This window comes from Panthera uncia (genome assembly GCF_023721935.1).
Source record: "Panthera uncia isolate 11264 chromosome A3 unlocalized genomic scaffold, Puncia_PCG_1.0 HiC_scaffold_11, whole genome shotgun sequence".
In the NCBI taxonomy this organism is placed as follows: domain Eukaryota; kingdom Metazoa; phylum Chordata; class Mammalia; order Carnivora; family Felidae; genus Panthera; species Panthera uncia.
The window spans coordinates 65,410,432-65,430,604 of NW_026057578.1; the positions used below are offsets into that span (position 1 = coordinate 65,410,432).

The 20,173-nt window shown below is 34.3% G+C and overlaps 1 protein-coding gene across 1 annotated transcript in view; it reads right to left on the reverse strand.

Annotated features, from left to right (window-relative positions):
* Positions 1-432: 432 nt before the first annotated feature.
* FBXO11 (F-box protein 11) overlaps positions 433-20,173 on the reverse strand; it is an 83,204-nt gene continuing 63,463 nt past the window's right edge. The window contains exons 8-23 of the mRNA XM_049651450.1: positions 18,960-19,066; positions 18,763-18,874; positions 18,342-18,448; positions 18,119-18,256; positions 10,023-10,240; positions 8,739-8,824; positions 7,790-7,884; positions 6,688-6,810; positions 6,515-6,600; positions 5,442-5,518; positions 5,209-5,352; positions 2,806-2,916; positions 2,039-2,146; positions 1,591-1,699; positions 873-971; positions 433-790 (exon numbers count right to left, since the gene is read on the reverse strand). Coding sequence (XP_049507407.1) covers positions 661-790; positions 873-971; positions 1,591-1,699; positions 2,039-2,146; positions 2,806-2,916; positions 5,209-5,352; positions 5,442-5,518; positions 6,515-6,600; positions 6,688-6,810; positions 7,790-7,884; positions 8,739-8,824; positions 10,023-10,240; positions 18,119-18,256; positions 18,342-18,448; positions 18,763-18,874; positions 18,960-19,066 — 1,850 coding nt within the window. The 3' untranslated portion in view covers positions 433-660. The remainder of the gene's footprint in view (positions 791-872; positions 972-1,590; positions 1,700-2,038; positions 2,147-2,805; positions 2,917-5,208; positions 5,353-5,441; positions 5,519-6,514; positions 6,601-6,687; positions 6,811-7,789; positions 7,885-8,738; positions 8,825-10,022; positions 10,241-18,118; positions 18,257-18,341; positions 18,449-18,762; positions 18,875-18,959; positions 19,067-20,173) is intronic.

Sequence of the window (20,173 nt, forward strand, 5' to 3'; positions counted from 1 at the left end):
CCAGAAACATTGCTGGATATAATTTAAGATTAGTGTTTTCTCTTTCATAGAAAGAACGTACATACTGGGACATGAGTACAGTTACAGCAAGTCTAGGTGTGCTAACAAAACAGGGCACATTCAAGTACAAGAAGATTTGCTTGAAATTAAAAACAAACTACATGAGATTAAAGCATTAAAATCATATTTCTCAATCTGAATACATGTTAAAAAAAAATCAAAAGAAACGCAGAAGTGCTAGCTCACATTTTTACCATATTACAAAAGCAATTGGTACCCATGTCCATAAAGGCAGCAACAAAGCTGCTTGTCTATTGAAGAGTACTACTGCAAATTGGACTGCATTCAATGCTAGTTGTAAAAACACCAGCTTTTTTTCAGAAGTTGGTATCTGTACAAAATTGCAGCTTATTTCTTCACTTCTGTCCCTTCAAAAGTCTTTACACAGTAATGCTAAAACACCCAGCTTTGAGATCCTGAGTCAATATATTGCCACTTTCTTTTTGGTAGCTTGAGCTTCATAGTGTCAACTGACCTCGTGTATCCATTTTTAATACAGTCTCTTCCTGTAGCATGGGCAAATATTTTAAATCTTCTTCCAAAAAAAATGTTTTAAGTTATGATGTTAGAATGGCAGGACTTTTTCTTTAGGGAAGGAATTCAGTTGTGCTGCAATGTATTAGATTCTATAGGTGGAGCAGAGTCATATAGTGTATCTGTATCATGTGTAGGCTCACCAGCTAATGTACAAGGATTAGACAGTGTTCCAGCACCACAGTCACAGAAAAACCTAAAGCAAAATGAAAACCCAAAAATTAGGAAAGTGAGGGGGAAAATAAGTGGGTAATAGAGCAAGTAAGTGTGCTACATACCTATCATGTCTAATAAATTCTACATCATGTCCCTGATGGCACTTCTTAATGCAGTTCACACATATGGCATTTCGATCTGTGGTGTTACAAGTGTGACATCTAAAAAGCAAAAGCTCACATTATTTTTCTTGAACATGAGATTTCCTCAAAACATGGTATATCACCCTATGTATGACCTTTGGTTTACAAGAAAAGAGGACCAAAACCATTTTGTGGCCCCATGCCACATTAATTCTGCAAAAGGACTTAAATGTAATAAGTGAATCTCCTGTGTCTTCTGAGAAAAGCCACTGATTTGCAATTTAACCTATCAAAGTCTGTACTGAATCAAGTTGGGGGAGAAGGGAGTCAAAAACCACTCAGTGACTAGGGTATATGGAACACTTAATGACAGCTTTACTTTGAAACTCCTAGGCAAACAAATAAGCATTGTGTTCCATCTTTCTAGTGATAGGAATAGTTACTGCAGTATTGTATTTTCATATTTATGGTCCCCAACATACAATCCTCAAGTAGACTGACCACAGAACTCAATGTGGACAAATATAAAGTTCGCAGTTATATTTTCTTTCCATTGGCAAATACCCCATTTCCTCTGCCTTAAGAGAAAGAGATCTAAAAATGTTAGGTATTGCCAGTTTAGAAAACACACACACACACAGAAAAAGAAAAATCACAAACTCCCCCTTTCCAAGACTCAAGTAATTTAGAAATATACCTGTAGAAATCATGCATGGGATAGCTGGTATAACTTGATATTTTATATAAACATTGGCCTCTACTAACAGCCTTTTCTATGGCATCTTGATTGTTCATTATTTTGTTGTCTGTAATAAAAGAAAAAAATAAGTAAAATTCTAGAGGACAAAGACAAAATATAGAAGACTTAAGATAAAAAGTGACTCTTCTTTAAAATAGACTATTTTTAAGATCTTTAAAGAAGGCTAGCCAATTGAGTAAAACACCTTAAAGGATTTTCCTTGTGTAAGAGATTCCAACTGTTTAGAATAACCTGAAACTTAGAAAATAGGTGAGTTGCAGTCTTGGTAAACAGGAAAATAGGTCTTGGTAGACTGACAAAGCAGTCAAATACCAATGGCTTCTGATACCATTATTTTTTCATGGCGTATTTTCTATATTTATAGGCAGAGCAGACTCCAACATACCTTTCATTGTCACATTAACACCAGATGCTAAAAATAAGCCTCCAAACCGGTTGTTAAAAATCTGATTGCCTTCTAGTGTTGCAGTCGCATGATTTGTAATTTCAATACCTGAAGTAAAATTTACAAACAGTAGATACATCATCACATTATACAGTTTCCTAAAAGAAACCTGCAATACAGCAAATAAAAACTAACAAGTGTATTAACTCTTAATATCTAAAGAATAAGATGAAATGTTAGAGTCCTTGAGAATAACACTTATTTTCCACTGTTACTAGTCCACTCTCCTTGCCAAAGTGAGCAATGCTACAGATGGTTCATAACATACTACTTTCTTTGCAAACTAAGAGGATAAATGCTCAGAAGTATGGTGAGGTAGCCATTAGTTATACACATAAAGAAAAAAGGAGCTGAATGGTTATTTGGGATAAAAATAATTGTCCTCTTCATTGGCAAAAAGTTGAAATATATGTGTAATACTTTGTGAAGCCAAAGGGCTTGAATTTGTCTGTAGTACAAGCCTGCATTCTATCCCAAATAATGTTTCATAATTACTACCGGACATTAATAGAGACATTTCTTAAAAGTTGGGCTTAGAGTAGGAGAATCCAGAACTTGGATTGGGTACTCTAATAAGCGATTGTAAATTGATAGGCATTCAGCCACTTTTGTAATACAATTTACACCTTTAGTTATAAAGCAAAAGAGAATAGACTAAAAAACACTTTATAGAAAACAAGCTACAGGTAACAAAAGAAAATACAAACCTGCAGCAAATCCATCAAATATTCTGTTTTTCCTTAAGACTGGATGACTATTAGTGCTGATGAGAACACCTGCTTGAGCATTCCTGAAAATGTCATTTTCTTCAAGGAGACCTATAATAAAATATTTCCTCAGATTAAGACTAATGCACACAAGTTTTACTAGGTGTTTTGGTGGTATTTAAGTATTCTTTTAGTTTCTTATTAATTGCATTGTATAAAATTCACAGGACTAACTTTTCAGCTGAAAGGAAAGTTTATTAGTAATTCAAAAGAATGTAAGACTTAACTGAAAATTGCCATGTAACCATACTAACAAATAACTGGAAATCCCAGGATAGCAGGAACCATGTGCAGTTCATTCACCATGGCTGGCACGTAGTTTTTCTCACAAAAATACTGAATTAAAATTAATTCCTTTTAAATGTTTCTGGAACCTCTGCAGCACCTTGTTTTCATTTCAAGCCCTGATTATTTCTGGCCATTACTATAATAATCATTATTTGACCAATTTCTTTTACTCCAGTCTCTTTTGCTGTTATTTTTCCCAGTGACCTACAGCTTTATCACATACCTCTCTGCTTAAAAAGTATTTTCAGAATAAAGTTTAAAATTAAGTTGCCATTTAAAGCCTTTCAAAATATTCCCCAACCTATTCTGTCTTCCTACATTACCTATGCCTTGAATATGCTATACGTTTTTATCTCTAATGCTATGGTTTGTATTATTTCCTCATTCCGGAATGTCCTACTCTCTTTCTTCCTAATGTCACGTCCTCTGGAAGATTTTTAGTTTCTCTCCATCAAATTTATTATTCTCTCTTCTGGGAGTATAACATAATGATCGGTAGTGAGCTGAGGAATTATTAGACTTTTGGTCTTCAAACACTGATTTCACCTCCTCCTAGCTCTGAGTAGGTAAATTACTTACCTACTCTTTGTCTCCATGTCCTTATCTGTAAAATGGGAATAACAGCACCTACCATATAGGGTTATAATGGGGATCACATGAATTAATATATGTAAAAGCACACAGCACTAAATAAATATTAAGCTATATTACTCCTATAAAACCTATTTATGTATAGATAATTATTAGTTGGGTACTAGTGTTTCTCTGCTCCCTGAAGACGTGAAACATGGTTTTTATTTCTGTAGACATTTGACCCATCTGTGGTATTTCAGTCTTGACCTTAAATTGCTTCAAGTCCCTATCTGTAATTTTGCTTTTGCTAAGATCCAGTCTGAATTCCATGTACAAAGTCTCTTAAGATTTGGGCCCTGCCTCTTTTCTAGGCTCACCTTTCAGTATCTCTTTGTCTTACTAAACCACTTTGTTTCTTCTAGTTGTTTTAATGTGCCATTAGACTATAAACTTTCTGGATGTAGTGCTGTTTTTATTTAGCATTGTATCTTTGGCATCGGTATCACAGTTGTTAGTACATGAGTATTCAGTTAATATGTACAGAACAAATGAAACTGAAATAAGTATGCTTTCTACACCTGGAATGACCTCCCCACCCCATTGACCTGTGAATACTTATTTTTCAAGGCACAGCTCAAGAGTGATTTTACTCCATGAACCTTTTCTCAACACCTTACAAATAAAACCATCCACTGTATTGTGTTTCCTCGTTATACCTTGTAAATACTCCTATCAGATATGTTACTTTATTACTAAATTCTAAGCTCCTTCAGAGTCTCTGTCATTAATGGAATCATCACTGCTTGGCTGTAGTAGTAAACTTTGTTGACTGGTATGTTGTAGCAATGACTAGCTATCCTGTATAAGATATGTACAGTGCTGGGTTACTGACATTTCAGGAATGATGATAAATTTACATTTGACATTCTCCCCTAGTCTCTCTCTATAAGCAACATGCATTTGCAAGGGGCAGGGACTGTGGAACTTTTGCCTCAATGCAAAATGAGCTGACCTTTATGTATACAAAACCAGGCATGCCCGCTGGGCTTCATTAATTCCATTCTCCAACACAGTTGTAAACAGTTACAAAGCAGTATTTCTTTACTACAGACATTTTCATATATTTACAGACCCAATTAATTTCTCATCTAGTTATGTAACTGGACTTTGAGGTTTATTATAATCCTATCACTATTCTAAATATTAAGTCCAGAGAGAGGATGTAAACAAATTCTACCTTAAAAAAGCCTAACAACTGGCATAGTCAAGATGACTACAAAAGAAAAAAAAAATTATGTTAACATTTGTCTCCTTTGCCTCTAGGCACTAATCTCTTAAACCATCTCAAGACCTGATAAAGAAATAAACTTGAGATTCACTCATTTATAACATATTAATTGGTAATGTCACTAATCATTAAAGATATGGAAGAAGAATAACAAAAAACTTGGTTTTTTACTAATGCAAAATTAACAACGATACCTCGACCCCCATTAAATATACAGATGCCACCATCTCTTCCATCATGGATTTTATTTCTTCTTAGTGTAGGATTACTATCTGTCTTAATCCAGACTCCAGCCATTGCATTGTCAAATATTTCATTGTCTTCTATACAGCCTAGACCTACAAGTGTAAAAATGTAGGTTATGTTATTTGGAAAGTATATTTTAAAGGCAATTAGCATTGAGAAAAAGATGAAAGATTAAACGTACCAGAATTATAAACAAGAATTCCACCATTCTGTCCTCCCCAAATTTTGTTACGTCTAATTTTGGGGTTGCTTCCAGTCCTATGGATACAATAGAAAATAATGCCATTTAAATTGCTTCTACTCCCAGGGTACCAGGGTGGCTCAGTCAATTAAAGCATTCGACTTCGGCTCAGGTCTTGATCTTGTGGTTCATGAGTTTGAGCCTTGTGTTGGGCTCTGTGCTGATAGCTTGGAGCCTGGAGCCTCCTTCGGATTCTGTGTGTCCCCCTCTCTCTGCCCCTCCCCCACTCACATTGTGCGTGTGTGTGTGTGCCCGCGCGCGTGTGTCTCAAAAATAAAAACGTTAAAAAATAAATTGCTTTTACTCTCTTATCCATGTTATGTGAGGTAACAGTGGAAAAATTCGTATTAATCACAGTAAGAATAAATATAACAATGGCATCCTTCCAAAATGCTCTGAGAAAATTTATTGGTAAAGACACTGATTTAATTTTGCTTAATTCTATTTACTATAGAATACACTTAGTTATAGATTATATTACTACTATACAGTCTCCTAATAATATACAAACTAAACTGAGGGAGGTTAGATTAAACGACTATTACTGCATGCTCCCCTCATATATAAAATGAAGGGCTGAATTTAAGTACTATTACAGTTTTTAAAACTGTTAAAATACAGGAAAGAGGGATTTAAAAAACTATTAATTTTACAGAAATAGTGTAAAAAAAGAAGCTCCCATCTACTAAGTGCCTACACCATGCCAGGTATAGTTCATAAGTGTTTTTATACAGCCTTCCACTTTTCCAAGTATGATGGAGTACACTGGCAACTACAACCGTTACACTGGAGAACAGAGGAAATGTGCACTTATGGCAGGCATATGTGCCACTGGCTACCATCTTCAAGTTGTTTGAAAGAAGTTATATTCTGACAATTAAAGCTGAGCATGTGATAAGAGAGAGTGAATATATATATGGAGGAATAAAGATTGAGCATTAAATAACAAGTTCTACATGCCCCACATACTCCCACCCAACTTCTTCCCGAAAGCAAAATGTGAAAATGTTTACCTTATTTGAACCCCTGAATACATATGATTATAGATATCATTGTCCTCTAGCACTCCATGTCCATTGTCATAAAAATAAACACCAACCTAAAATTAAAAAAAATTATTTTTCAAATGACAAGAAAGTGTTTACCAACAATGTGTTTCCCAAATAAGAGTCCAAAATAATTTTACCTGCTTCCCACTATGTATCCTGTTTCTTCTCAGTACTGGAGTGCTGCCAGTTGTCACCCAGACCCCAGCCAGAGTATTACTATAAACTTCATTCTCTTCTATTACTCCTTGTCCTTTCTCATGCTAAATAAAATTTATTACAATAAATTACAATACATATCTTTTAGAAACATTACAATATATATATACATATATATCTTCTAGAAATAGTTTATATTCCCCCTTTAAAGACAGTTATCATAAAAAAATCTCAATTTTTATTTTTTAATCTGGTTAAAGAGGTAATGATTACATTGTTTTTATGTAGTCTCTACACGAATTTAAGCTCCAGAAGTTTATATACTGTTATGCGGTTTTGTACTTTTAAATCTATTATAGAAAGAGTAGTAGCATTCAATTTTCTTCAGCAAAAAAGCTTATCTTTCATTTAGTAAGTTAATAGTTATTTCAAATTTATTAACTGATGAAATAATTCAAAAAAAGGTCTTAGGTTACTAAAATTTTTGAGAAGATTTAAGATACGGACATTTCTAGAACTGAAAATAAAAATTAGAGTCACACCTAGCATTACACAAGGACCTTTCTAAAACTTCCTGCATTTTCTCACTTGAATCGGTTGTAATAGTTTGAGACACCATGGTAACAGAAGACATAGGACTAATATATATTTTTACAATTTTGTAAGATGCTCAATTATGTTTCAACATAAATTCAAATGAGAAAATGGCTTTTCAAAAAATATTCAAAAAGATTCAAGTCTAGGGGCACCTGACTGGCTCGCTCAGAAGAGCGTGCGACTCTTGATTTTTTTAGGGTCATGAACCTCATGCTGGGGGGGCAGAGATTTCTTAAATAGATAAAACTTTAAAAAATTAGTAAGAAGATACTTCTATGCCTAAATTCAGTCAGTTGACTGAATTTTACAGAACACTACCCACACTATAAAAGTAAGTTATTCATATATACTGGCAGAAAGAACAAGAGTCTTATTGTATAAATATTAAAGAGGGTCATAAATTCATACTCTACAAGTTGAATGTGGCCTACCCCTTCTCTCTTGGTTTTAATGCATGGCATTCTAGAACTATATTCATTAACTTACCACATAAATCCCACCATGCTGGCCATCATGAATTTTGTTATGTCGAACAATTGGACAACTGTTTGTCCTAATCTGAATTCCTGCTAGTGCATTGCCTATTTAAAAATAAAAGTTACAATGTCAACATAAGGAGCCTAGTGCAACACAGTAAGAGTTTTGCATTACACAATAAACATTTTTACAATTTTAGGAAAAGCATTAGTCTGTGAATATGTCATATTCAGAAAGATATTTGTGGGCCATGAACATTAAAAAAAACTAAGGGAACCAGGAGTATAAAAAGAAAAACTGTAGGCAGTATGGGTATAATGGTTAAGAGTAGAGACTCAGAAGTCAGGCTGCCAAATTTTGAATCCCAGGAATTCTACCTTCCTGTGTGACTGTAAGATACTTAACCTCATCATACCTTTGTTTCCTGATCAGTAAGTGGGGATATTTAATAGTGTCTACTTCACAGGGTTGATGTGAATATTATATGACTTAATTCAGGTAAGGTGTTCAGAATAATGCCTGAAACTAAGTAAGCTTTATGTTAAGTATTAGCAAAAGACAAAGCCCAGGAACATATCAGTGTCTGGCATACAGACACCTAATAATGGTTTGCTGAATTAATATCTCAAAAAGTTTTAATGAGGAGTATTTTCCTTTTATAGTTAGTACCAAAGTTAATGAAGTGAATCTAAGGAAACTGTAGATACTTCTGAGACTAAGGTCATATTTATATTTTCATCACTGATAATCTGGTATAGTGATTGGTACACAGTGGGTACTCAGTAAATGGTAAGTGAATAATGACTATTAAGTAAATAGATCAGAAATAATCTTTATTGAGAGTTTAAAGAAACTGGATCAATTATCCTATTTGGATGGTTTCAAAGTGGTCCACTGTGTTAATGTCAAGAAGAAAGGCCAAGCTCCAAGACTGTATACAGCAAAACCACATGCTTACCATAAATGTCATTTCCTTCAATAAGGCCTCGTCCATCACCAAAGATGTAAACTCCCCCTTGATTTCCATTAAATATAGAATTTCCCCTATAATTAATAAATAATAAAAAATAAACATCTATTCCAACATCTACAAGCTTACTTGTTTTACACAATAAACTGTAAGGCCACTCATAATCATGTGACCTTAAAAAATTATTTATCTTTTAAGGGCCTCAATTTCCTAATCTGTAAAATGAGGGACTCAGATTAGATGATTTCTAAATTCCCTTGCAGTTTTTCTAAGACCTAAAGCTTAGAAGAGCCTCCTGGTATTTGAGACAAAATAACATTCTTTTTTTCCCCAAAATATTTATTTTGAGAGAGCATGGGTACACACAAGCAGGGGTGGGGGGGGGGGGGGGGGGGGAGCAAAGGGGGGGGGGGGGGGGAGGGGTGGGAGGGAGAGAATCCCAAGCAGGCTCTGCTCTGTCAGTGCAGAGCTGATGTGGGGTTTGATCCCATGAACCCCGAGATCATGACCTGAGACAAAATCAAAAGTTAGACGCTTATTAACTGACCAAGCCACCCAGGCACCCCCAAAATAACATTCTTAAAAATCCCCCCTCAAAATAGCTAACACAATGAGAAGAACTGTTTTTTAGCTGATCTGGAAACGTTTGTTGAATATTAACAAGATGGAAATCCCATAATCTACTTTCATAAAGCCAGCAGAAAATAAAACTTGGCAATTAAAAATAAATTATCATTGATCAAATTATAATAGTTCTGTTCTACAGTCTTAGTCAATGCCTTTCAGAATGTATCTGTTTGTTTCCTTACTGTGGCCAGAGGGAGTGGTAGGAACTATTAAAGGAAAGTTTTGACTTTTTGTTATTCTTGGACTCTCTGTCCAAGAATCTTTGAGATAGCTACTTTCCTGATTTATGCTACCTGCTCTCAGACAAAAAGAGAAGACAAGATCATTCAGGTTCCAAGAGAAAGTTCATGGCTCTACGTACCCATTTATAATGCAGTTTGATAAATTTAAAATAAAAATCTCAGCATTTGCAATTGTTCATAAAATATTATTAATGCATGGCTTAGATCACTAAAAAACGAACACCCTAAAATAAAAGCAATTGTTATGCTCATTCAGATGCATAGACATTTACTAGGAAAATCTATTTTACAGCAGTCAGGTGTCTAGGAAAAACACTGAGAGTTAAAGCTAAGTATCCTGACTTTTCTTACAACACAAAACAATGTGACAAAGTAATTTCCATCCATAATTACATATAAATACCTTATTGTTGGGTCACTATTTGAGGTAATCCATACACCTGCAAAGTTGTTTGCATAGATTTTATTCTCTATGAATTGTCCTCTTCCTTTCTCATGCACATATATTCCTCCAGTCTGCCCATGATGAATTTCACATCGAACCACCGTGGGGTTAGCATAGGCTTTTACTTCAAAGCCTGCTATTCTGTTTCTGTGTATGTTGCAACTTTCAAAGTAACCCTGAAAAACACAGAAATTAAACTGTAGGTAAGGCTACCTTCCAAAAAGAAATGACATTAAAAAAATTGACCTTTTTAATGTATACCTCTAAATTAAGTATCAGAAATGTTGAGTAAGAATAAAACACAGATATACACTAAATTTCAAATGATAAACACGAAGAGATTTAAGTATTTTAGTAAAACATAAGTACAAATTCTCTAATTAGTCTCAGTATACTCAAAGCCAGGAAAGAAAAATAGGGAAAGATTTATTCAATAAATGCAAATAAACACCATTACCCAATAAATATATAGATCCTTTAACAAAGACTTATTACGTATTAAATAAAATAAATCCTTGTAGTTAAAAATGCCCCAAGAAATCAAACTTTCTAAAAAGTTGACTTAAGGACATAATCAGAGACAATAAAACCCTTCTGAAGACTTATGTTTATGCTCTACATGCTATCTAAGATAGTATACATTAAATATGATCTCAATTTTATTTCAAGAAAAACTTGAAGAATAAAACAAAAATATGAGGGCATGATTATCTGAGAAGTATTATGGATGACTTTTTGTATGCTTTACACTTCTCTTAGTTTCTTAAATCTTCTGTAACAGACATGCTTATTTTTTTTTTTTTTATTTTTTGGACATGCTTCACTTACTTGTAATGAGAGTCAAAGTTACTGTAATACTGATATCCTAAATTCTAAGATCCAATCAAGAGTAAATAATTAAGAGAAAAAAATAAGACATTCCTAAGATGGCACTTAAACTCCTGGTCTATCTCCCTTCAAAAACTGAAGGTGTTCTCCATTCTTTAAATTCTCTTTAATACTAAGTACTTTCTTATGCTACCTCTAAGTACTGCTTTGTACTACTTCCATATTGGTCATATCCATTTCTAACTGATCATAAGCTCCTATATAGAAATGAATATACTAATTTCTGGTGAAGCTATACAGGACTTCACACACACTAAACACTCAAGTAAGAACTAATTAACTTTCTGCAAAATCTAGTAGAGGCTAAAAACAGGATGTAAATCTGAATAGTTTACTATATATTTAACTCTTTAAGAAGACACACCTCTGAGAATAACATTCAGAAGTAGTTTCTGGATTCATTTTCTACAAGTACATACTATCTGTAACTTTGAAAAATAACTTTTTTAAATATGAAAAGCTTCTTTGATTTTATACCAAATAAAAATGGATGTATAATGGATATATATACAGACTATTATGGCAAAACTGAGCATCAAAGAAAAAAACAAGAAATTTAAAGAGTTCAGACCAAATGGACTTAATGTTAGGTTGGAATGAATCCACATTTCTGATGTTTTCATTATTGAGAAAGGAGTTCAATTAGGCTCCTAGTTTCTTTCTGCTGGGAGTTGAATGACTTCTCTGATTGGTAAACTTGGGGAAGAATAAACTGGGTATGCTCATTCAGCTTCACTCTTTTCCTCACAGAAGTGAGCTGCCCTGAGGGAGCATGCCTTCTGCTACTATTCCACAAACAAATCTTAGGACTAAGTGGGTAAGCCTATTTAATTTTGGGGTGCAATTACAACCAGATCCATGTGGTTCTTGTTCTAGGTTGTATTCTCCAACTTAGCTCTTTAAGGGTTAATAAAATGCTATTTCAGCCCCCTTCTGCTACCTCATGGCTTTATTTCTTAATCTGTTCAGAATGTGGCAAGGAAATGTGCTGCTTATTGGGCTTCCATAAAGATTTCAGTAACAGCCCACTGTCATCTACTGACTATACTAAACATACAGTACTGCAAGTATATTTTGCTATGTATTGACTAAACATGATTCAAATGCAGGGATGCTCTTTCTGTTTTCTTTAGGTTTTGATTCTGTATAGTTAAGATAGTCAACTAAAGCAATTTATTTTGTTAAGTTTATTTTTTTACTTTGAGAGAGTGCGAGCACATACGAGTTGGAGAGTGACAGAAAGAAGAGGGAGAGAGAGAGAGAATCCCAAGCAGGCTCCACACCATCAGCACAGAGCCTGATGTAGGGCCTGAACTCACAAACTGTGAGATCATGACCTGAGCTGAAATCAAGAGTTGGACACTTAACCCACTAAGCCACCCAGGCACCCCTAAGATAGTCAACTAGATCCACAAGTTTATTAAGGCAAACAGTAGCCTCCTCTCCTCATCTTCCCTGATCTAATGGCCCCCGTTTCCATTCATTTAGCTGTTTCTTTTTATCTATCTATTTTTTTAAAGTTTATTTATATTGAGAGAGAGAGAGAGTGAGCGAGCAAGCGGTCACACAAGCAGGGGAGGGGCAGAGAGAGAGGGAGAGACAGAATCCTAAGCAGGCTTCGCGCCACCAGCACAGATGTTTGGGATTCTGTCTCTCCCTTTCTCTCTGCCCCCTTCCACTTGTGCTCACTCTCTCAAAATAAACATTAAAAAAAAAAACAAACAAACCAAAAAACAACTTGTATTGTATCTTCAGCTTGCAGTTTTAGGGATTATCCACTGACTTCCTATTATAGAAGGTAACAATTTAGCTCTTTCTATCTCCCATCACACACATTCACACTGTCATTCCAATGTAGTTATATCACAATTTTGGTTAAGATTACTGTGCTACTCAGAGCTGAGCCATAAAGTACAACTACATATTCTTTGCCATACAACTTTTTATTGAAGTTAGTAATTATCTTGTTCTCCTTTGCTTAGGTCTCTAGTGATAATTCTATCCTAAACTTGTGATCAGTTCTTTAAACACTTGAATATATTTATATTCACATCAGATTTATCAATTTATCTTCCTGAACATAAGGTTTTATAATCGGCTCTAAAGTGGACTGGCTGCCCTGGTCATAGGCATGCAGTCATTTACAACATTGCAATTCAAAGGTTAAAATGTCTCCTAGGTTTTATCAAAGACGGTGTTTGTAACCTGTATTTTTTGTTTGAGAATAACTTTCAAGAACAGAAAGCAGGAAAAAACATTATTTTCTTTCATACTTTTTTTTTTTTTAAGTAAACTCTACTCCTAATGTGGGGCTTGAACTCACGACCCTACACTCAAGAGTCACATGCTCCAGGAGCTGCCCCCCCCACTACATGCTTTGAAAACCAGAAGCCTCTCTATTGCTACAACTGTCATTTTATTACATTCATTACAGAACAATGATTGACTGACTTATAGTTTAATAATTTTACAGAGAAATCTATCTCTTATGGGCTTAAAGGGTTCAGTTAATGTAATTGTGCTTTAAAATACATTTTAATGGAATGCATGTTTTAAGAGATGCCTTTAGTGTAAAATAGCCTAATAATACAGAAATGTTAAGTAGGATATAGACAGAATTCTACTTTGCCTTGTAAGATGCAGACCACAAAAACTCCAACATATATGTACAAAACTCCAAAAGCAAGGGTGTTTTGTTGGGACAATCCCCAAAAATCATTTCAAAGATATCAGATTGCTAAGAGCTTCTTCCATATATACATTTCTAAGTTTATTTATTTTGAGAGAGACAGTACAAAGGGGGGTAGGGGCAGAGAGAGAAGAGAGAATTCCAAGCAGGCTCCATGCTGTCAATGCAGAGCCCAATGCGAGGCTTGAACATGTGAACCATGAGATCATGACCCAAGCCAAAATCAAGAGCTGGATGGTTAACTGACTTGAGCCGCCCAGGGACCCCAAGCTTCTTCCATATATAAAATAAGGGCTTGTTAACTTGATACCACAAGTGTTTCTAAATCCTTGACATACACATTAATATAAATTTTTGAAAATTAACTTTCTATAAAGTTAAAAACTTAACACTGATATAAAAATAAAAGGCGAAGGACTTTTTCATTTAAAATTTTTTGGAAATACAACAGTCTTTATTAAATATGACAAAGTAAAAGGCATTCAAGAATTTCTCTTAAAACTCTCCAAAGAAAACAAGAATGAAAAATAGAGGAAAAAAAGCATGCTATCTTCATTGAAATAAATGTCTGCAATGCAAACTACTATTTACAGAACACTTGCCAAATACTGCAAAATCTGGATAAGGAAGAGTAGGTGCTGAAACCTAACAAATGCTATCTTCTACCTTTAGCAAGGTAGTTTCCCCCAAATAGCTGAAGGTTCCAATGAGCCTAGCCAATACTACAGTGATGAGATCTAATGGCATGAACGGAACATAAGAAAGAGATATTTCTGTATCATTTTCATAGAAATATCCCAGGCACAAGAAGTAAATGTGAGTAGGAAACACACTAAGCATGAAATTATGCTTCCTATCTAAGGGAGATTATCCAAAGTAAAGGAAAATGAGAGAGAGGGCAATTTCAAAATTTCTGTCATGTGTCAAATTCATAAATTAAGAATAAATGTCTCAAAAAATTTTATAGCAGTTTGGTATTGCTGTGGTATTCTAATTACATTTTATACAAAACAATACTCTGGAATGGATTTAATATTAAAAAAAGATAATTGGGGAACTGTGAACAATGAAAGAAAAATTGTTTTTAGGAATGAGACTGGTACTGTGGTTCTATGAAAGAAAGAAAAATAAAGAATCCTCATTTTTTAAAGATACATGCTGAAATATATACAGATGATATGATGACGTCCAAGATTTGCTTCAAAATAATCTAGAGAGTAGAGAGTAAAGTGATTAAGTACAGATGAAACAAAATTGGCCATGAATTGAGATAGCTGTTGAAGTGGAAAGTGGGTACGTGGAGATTCATTCACTATACTGTTCTACTTTTATGTACGTTAGAAAAATTCCATAAAACAAAATGCATTAAAAATTAGAGCTAAAAACTCTACTGGAAACAAAACAGGAAAAAAAGAACTATAGAATCATAGGGACACAGAGAGCCAAGTTTCTAAAGAAAGGAACACATGGAATAAAAAAAAAAACCCAGTAAAACACAACATCAACAAAAACCTACATAAGGATACTGAAGTAGAAAAAGAAAAAAAAAAAAAAAAACCACAACAAAAAAAGCCCCAGAATGATCTCAGACTTGCCAGCTACACTGGATGCTAGAAATATAAAAATGTCTATAAAATTCAGAGGGGAAAAAAGTGCACTCAAAACTGTGTATATTTAGCCAAGTTAAAAGGTAATGGGGTAGGTGTTCTCAAGTGGTAAGAATTCAGGCTACAATACTTGTAAGTCCCTCTTTTAAAAATAAATAAAAGGGGTGGCGGGTGGCTCAGTTGGTTAAGCATCTGACTCTTGATTTGGCTCAGGTAGTGATCTCACAATTTGTGAGTTCAAGCCTGGCACTGGGCTCTGCACTGGCAGTGTGGAGCCTGCTTGGGATTCTGTGTCTGTCTGTCTCTCTCAAAAATAAATAAATAAACTTAAAAAAAACCCAAAAAACAAATAATGAATGGCTAGATGACAAAGTCCAGCCATACAAAGGATGAATCAAAAAAATTCAGCAATGGACAAACTGTTATAAAAGGACTAAAGGTAAACAAATATAGAATAAATACACACCAATAACTATAGGAATGCAAATGTTACAAATCTTTACAAAAGAAAAATAAGAATATAAATGACGGAATGGTGACAGGTTGAAATATAAGGTGTTCATTCCCTCATTTTTTGTACGAGTTCATACTTAATCCTAGAGGTGTCCTTTGTACTAGTGCATGTAGTATCTTTACAAAAACAACTCTTTAAAATAAAAAGAGTATAAAATCTTTTATGATTAATTCTTATGAGTATAGGAATTTAAAGTCTAAGTATGTCAGCAGGCAAGTAAAGGAAAAAAATTCAGAGAATACATGTCTATTTAAAGAAAGTGGACAGTATAGAAACTAGTTTTAAATGTTTATTCTAATGTTCTTTGAAGTTCTATAGATAACAAAGTCAAATTTTAGAAAGATTATTCACAGTGATGTTATCCTACCGATCATGGGCTGTCAACACAAAGACGATGAAGAAGACAAGCCAAAAGAATACCTGAAATGGAAGAACATCCTACCAAAAGATGTTATGCTTTAATTTCCATCCTTCCCTTACAAATGTGTAATACGTTACAAATCTCTTCATCAATCCTTAATGAAAATATCTATCTGTAGCATCGCCTAGAATTGTTTAAAAACAAGTTAAAAAATTTGTAAGCCCAAATATAGGTGTACAATTCACTATACTGTTTACTGTTTACTGAGGACTAAATTATTATGATGAACTTTAGTTAAGTGACCATCACCACAGGTCTTTTAAAAATGAGGAAGTTTACTCAGATTAAAATTATCTTGGCACTTCAAATCTCCCTTGTCAATGAGACCAGAGGAATGCAAAAACGTGATACTAGAATTGTACGTTAACTCTGGGGCAAAGTGTAAAGGCAACGCGAGCAGAGAAATACTAGCATAGTGGTGCCATTACAAAATGAGAGTTCCATTTAGGAACTATAGGCAATATAGGCCAGGGGAGAAGGGGAGATTTTCAAGATTCTTATGTTTTGATATCCTCCATACCTTTGCCCAGACTCCCCAGTTCCCATGCTTCCTATTTCCCTATTCTTTGGAAAACAGAGGTACAATTTACAGTGAAATGTCAATTTCTTTATTCCAGCTGGAGAGGGGCAAGTGGTCATCTCCACTCTTTATTATTTGTTTGCTTGTTTATTTATTTATTTTATTTCCCCCACTCTGCTTTCTTATTTAAAGGCCCAAGTTATAGCCTACATTTTAAGTGAACTATTCTTCGCAGGTTACAGTTACCCCAGGAGTATGATGCACTGGATGGTCTGAAACCATTTAAATCTAATCAGAATTTCATAAAAGAGTGCTCCCTCCTGGTCTAGATCAGTTTTAAAACAGTTCTACATTAGGGCTTTGGAACAAACAATAAAAATAAAAAATTTCCTTCACTAATAGATGATTTGTATATGTGAATCCAACATTCCTCTGTTGCTTGATTCATGCTATACAACAGCAATACAACTTCGCTGTAACCCGATTTGCCCACCATATCATCACCTCTTCTCCCATCTCAGACTCCTTAACAAAAAATGTTGCCAATGTTGTACTAGGACTTAAAAATTGCCTCAATGAAAATTAGACATTAAATGAAAAGCATACCTGAATAGACACCAAAGACCATTATTTTAAAATAGTGGTCTAAGAGAGCTCAAAAAGTTGTGCCTCTAGAAATCTGTGTAAAATGACATAATAGTATTTAAAATATAATATTATCCATCAAGACACTAACTAACTGCTGCATCAGTTTTAGAACTGATATTTTATTATCACTGTATCTCTTATTAAAATTCTGCCAGTTAAAAAAAATTTTAAAGCACTAAAATGGAATGATGAAACCATTAATTCTCAAAGTGTAGTCTAAAAACAACCTGCATTCAACTCACTTATAGTGCTTATTAAAAATGCATATCCTAATCCCCATTTATATTATTTATTATATCTGGGTGATTTTTATGCACACTTACATTTGAGAACTACTATATTAGATCTTACTCCCCTCAAAGATTCATCAATTCCCTAAGGACACCATCTTCTCTACATGCACATAGTATTAGATTCATGAATTTACAGATTACTGCACAATGATTTTAAAATATGCTGAAATTTCTTTTTAAAATTTTGAGAGAGAGAATATGTGTGTGTGTGTGTGTGTGTGTGTGTGTGTACAAGCAAGGGAGGGGCAGAGACAGAGGAAGAGAATCTTAAGCAGGCTCCATGATGTCAGTAGAGCCTGATGTGGGGCTTGATCCCATGACTTATAAGATCATGACTTTCACTGAACTCAAGAGTCAAGACACTCAACCGACTGAGCCCCCACAGGTGTCCCTAAAATAAAAATCTTTAAAAAAAAAAATAGCTTAACTGATAAGAAGTCAGTTTTTTTTTTTATTAAGAATAAATGTTCTTACCATGCCATGATCAAATGTGAACACACCAACATCACGTCCATGATGGATATGATTCCGTCTAATAATTGGGTTTCCATGATTTTTAACCCAAATCCCAGCTAAAGCATTATTGGAAATTTCATTATCCTCATATATTCCCTGCAACAATTAATCAGAAATAGACATTAGCAGAACTTTAAAAAAAATTTTAAAAAGAAAAAAAACCCACAAAATTAAAAAATACCTGTGCATGATCTGTTATATAAAGTCCAACATTTTCACAGTCACTGATGTTACAGTGCTTGATAGTGGGACATGCTCCTTGACCACTAACACATACTGCTGAGCCAACTGTAAGAAGAAAAATTTATTCAAAAATCTACTGGACAACAATACAGTGACTTTTTTTTAAGAGAGAGACAGAGAGAGATAGAGCAAGAGCAGGGGAGAGGGGAAAAGGGAGGGAGGGAGGGGGAGAGAGACAGAGAGGGAGAGAGAATATATATCCAAGGCAGGCTCTATGCTCAGTGAAGAGCCCAATGCTGGATCCCACAGCCCTGGGATCATGACTTGAGCCGAAATCAAGAGTTGGGACACTCAAGTGACTGAGCCACCCTGGCACCCCAATAACTCATTTCATAATAAAACATAATGGAAACACTAACCTGTACATGTACTTCGGATGATACAGTGATCAATAATAGGGCTACAATTTACTGTAATCTCTAAGCAGTGGTGTGCATTATGGTGTTGAGCAGATTTGTCATCAGGGTTAAACTGAAAAGGAGAAATTCTGCTTGAAACAGACAACCACTGCCTTAAATGATTTCAACATACATATTCTAAATCTTAAATTCCTTACCCTTATTGTCATATATCCAACATAAGCATCCTCAGAACCTTCCATAAAGACGAAGGTTGAATCTCTAGTGTTTTCAATTATAACTTTGTCTGCTACTTTTCCAGGTGCTGTGGAGAAGATATTTTAAAACACATTACCTTTATCTTTTTAATGCACATGATTTATCAGATGAAATTGAAATAAAAATTTTTTTAATCAGTAAAAATATTCTGCCATAAAACTAATAATAAAAAAAATCCTTTTTATTGTTTTAAGTTGGGTACTTTTTTTGGAGGAGGCATTTTTTTTTCATTTTTTAAGAAAAATTTTAATAAAAAAATTTAATTGAAGTATAGTTAACATATTAGTTTCAGGTGTACAATACAGTGACTTGATAATTATATACATTATTACAAAATGCTCACTATGGAAGTGTAATTACTCTGTCACCATCACAAAATTATTATAATATTACTGATTATATTCCCTATCCTATACTTTTCAACCTGTGGCATTTATTTTATAACGGGAAGTTTGTACCTCTTAATCTCCTTCCCCTTTTTCATCTATCTGTCCACTTACCTCCCCTCTATAAACCACCTATACGTTCTCTGTATTTATGAGTCTATTTCCTTTTTACTGTTATTTGTTTTGTTTTTTAGATTCCATATATAAGTGACATCACTTGGTATTTGTCTTTGTCTAACTTATTTCACTTAGCATAATGAGGGGGAAGTTTTAAAAAAACATTAGTATTGAGTATATAAGAATATTCATTTTATCAGGTAACTGTGTTTCACTGGCCTTTACTACAGGCCATCATATTTAATGTGGGTATTATTTGAGTACTATTATACTCATTCATATATAACAATACTCCTAATAATATTTAACTACTAATAGTATTTAGTATCAAATACAATGACAGATTAAAAAATGGTTTCTTGTGAAAATAAAATCACCTCTGGCAGCACCAGAAAAAGAAGCTTAAGGAGGGGAAAGAAGAAGGGGGATGATGAATAGGTAGAGAAGGAGAGAAACCTCCCAATTTAAACTTATTTCCAAACTGGCCTTGATTTGGAAAGTACTGCAAGTCACTAGGCAAAATTTACTATACCTTCCCCCACTATTCTCTATCGTGGAAATGGAGCAGGGAAGCACAAGGGGCAGTAAATACAAATTTCAGTTACAAGTAATAAATGCTAGCTATCTTAAAATGGTCCAGGTACAGTGTC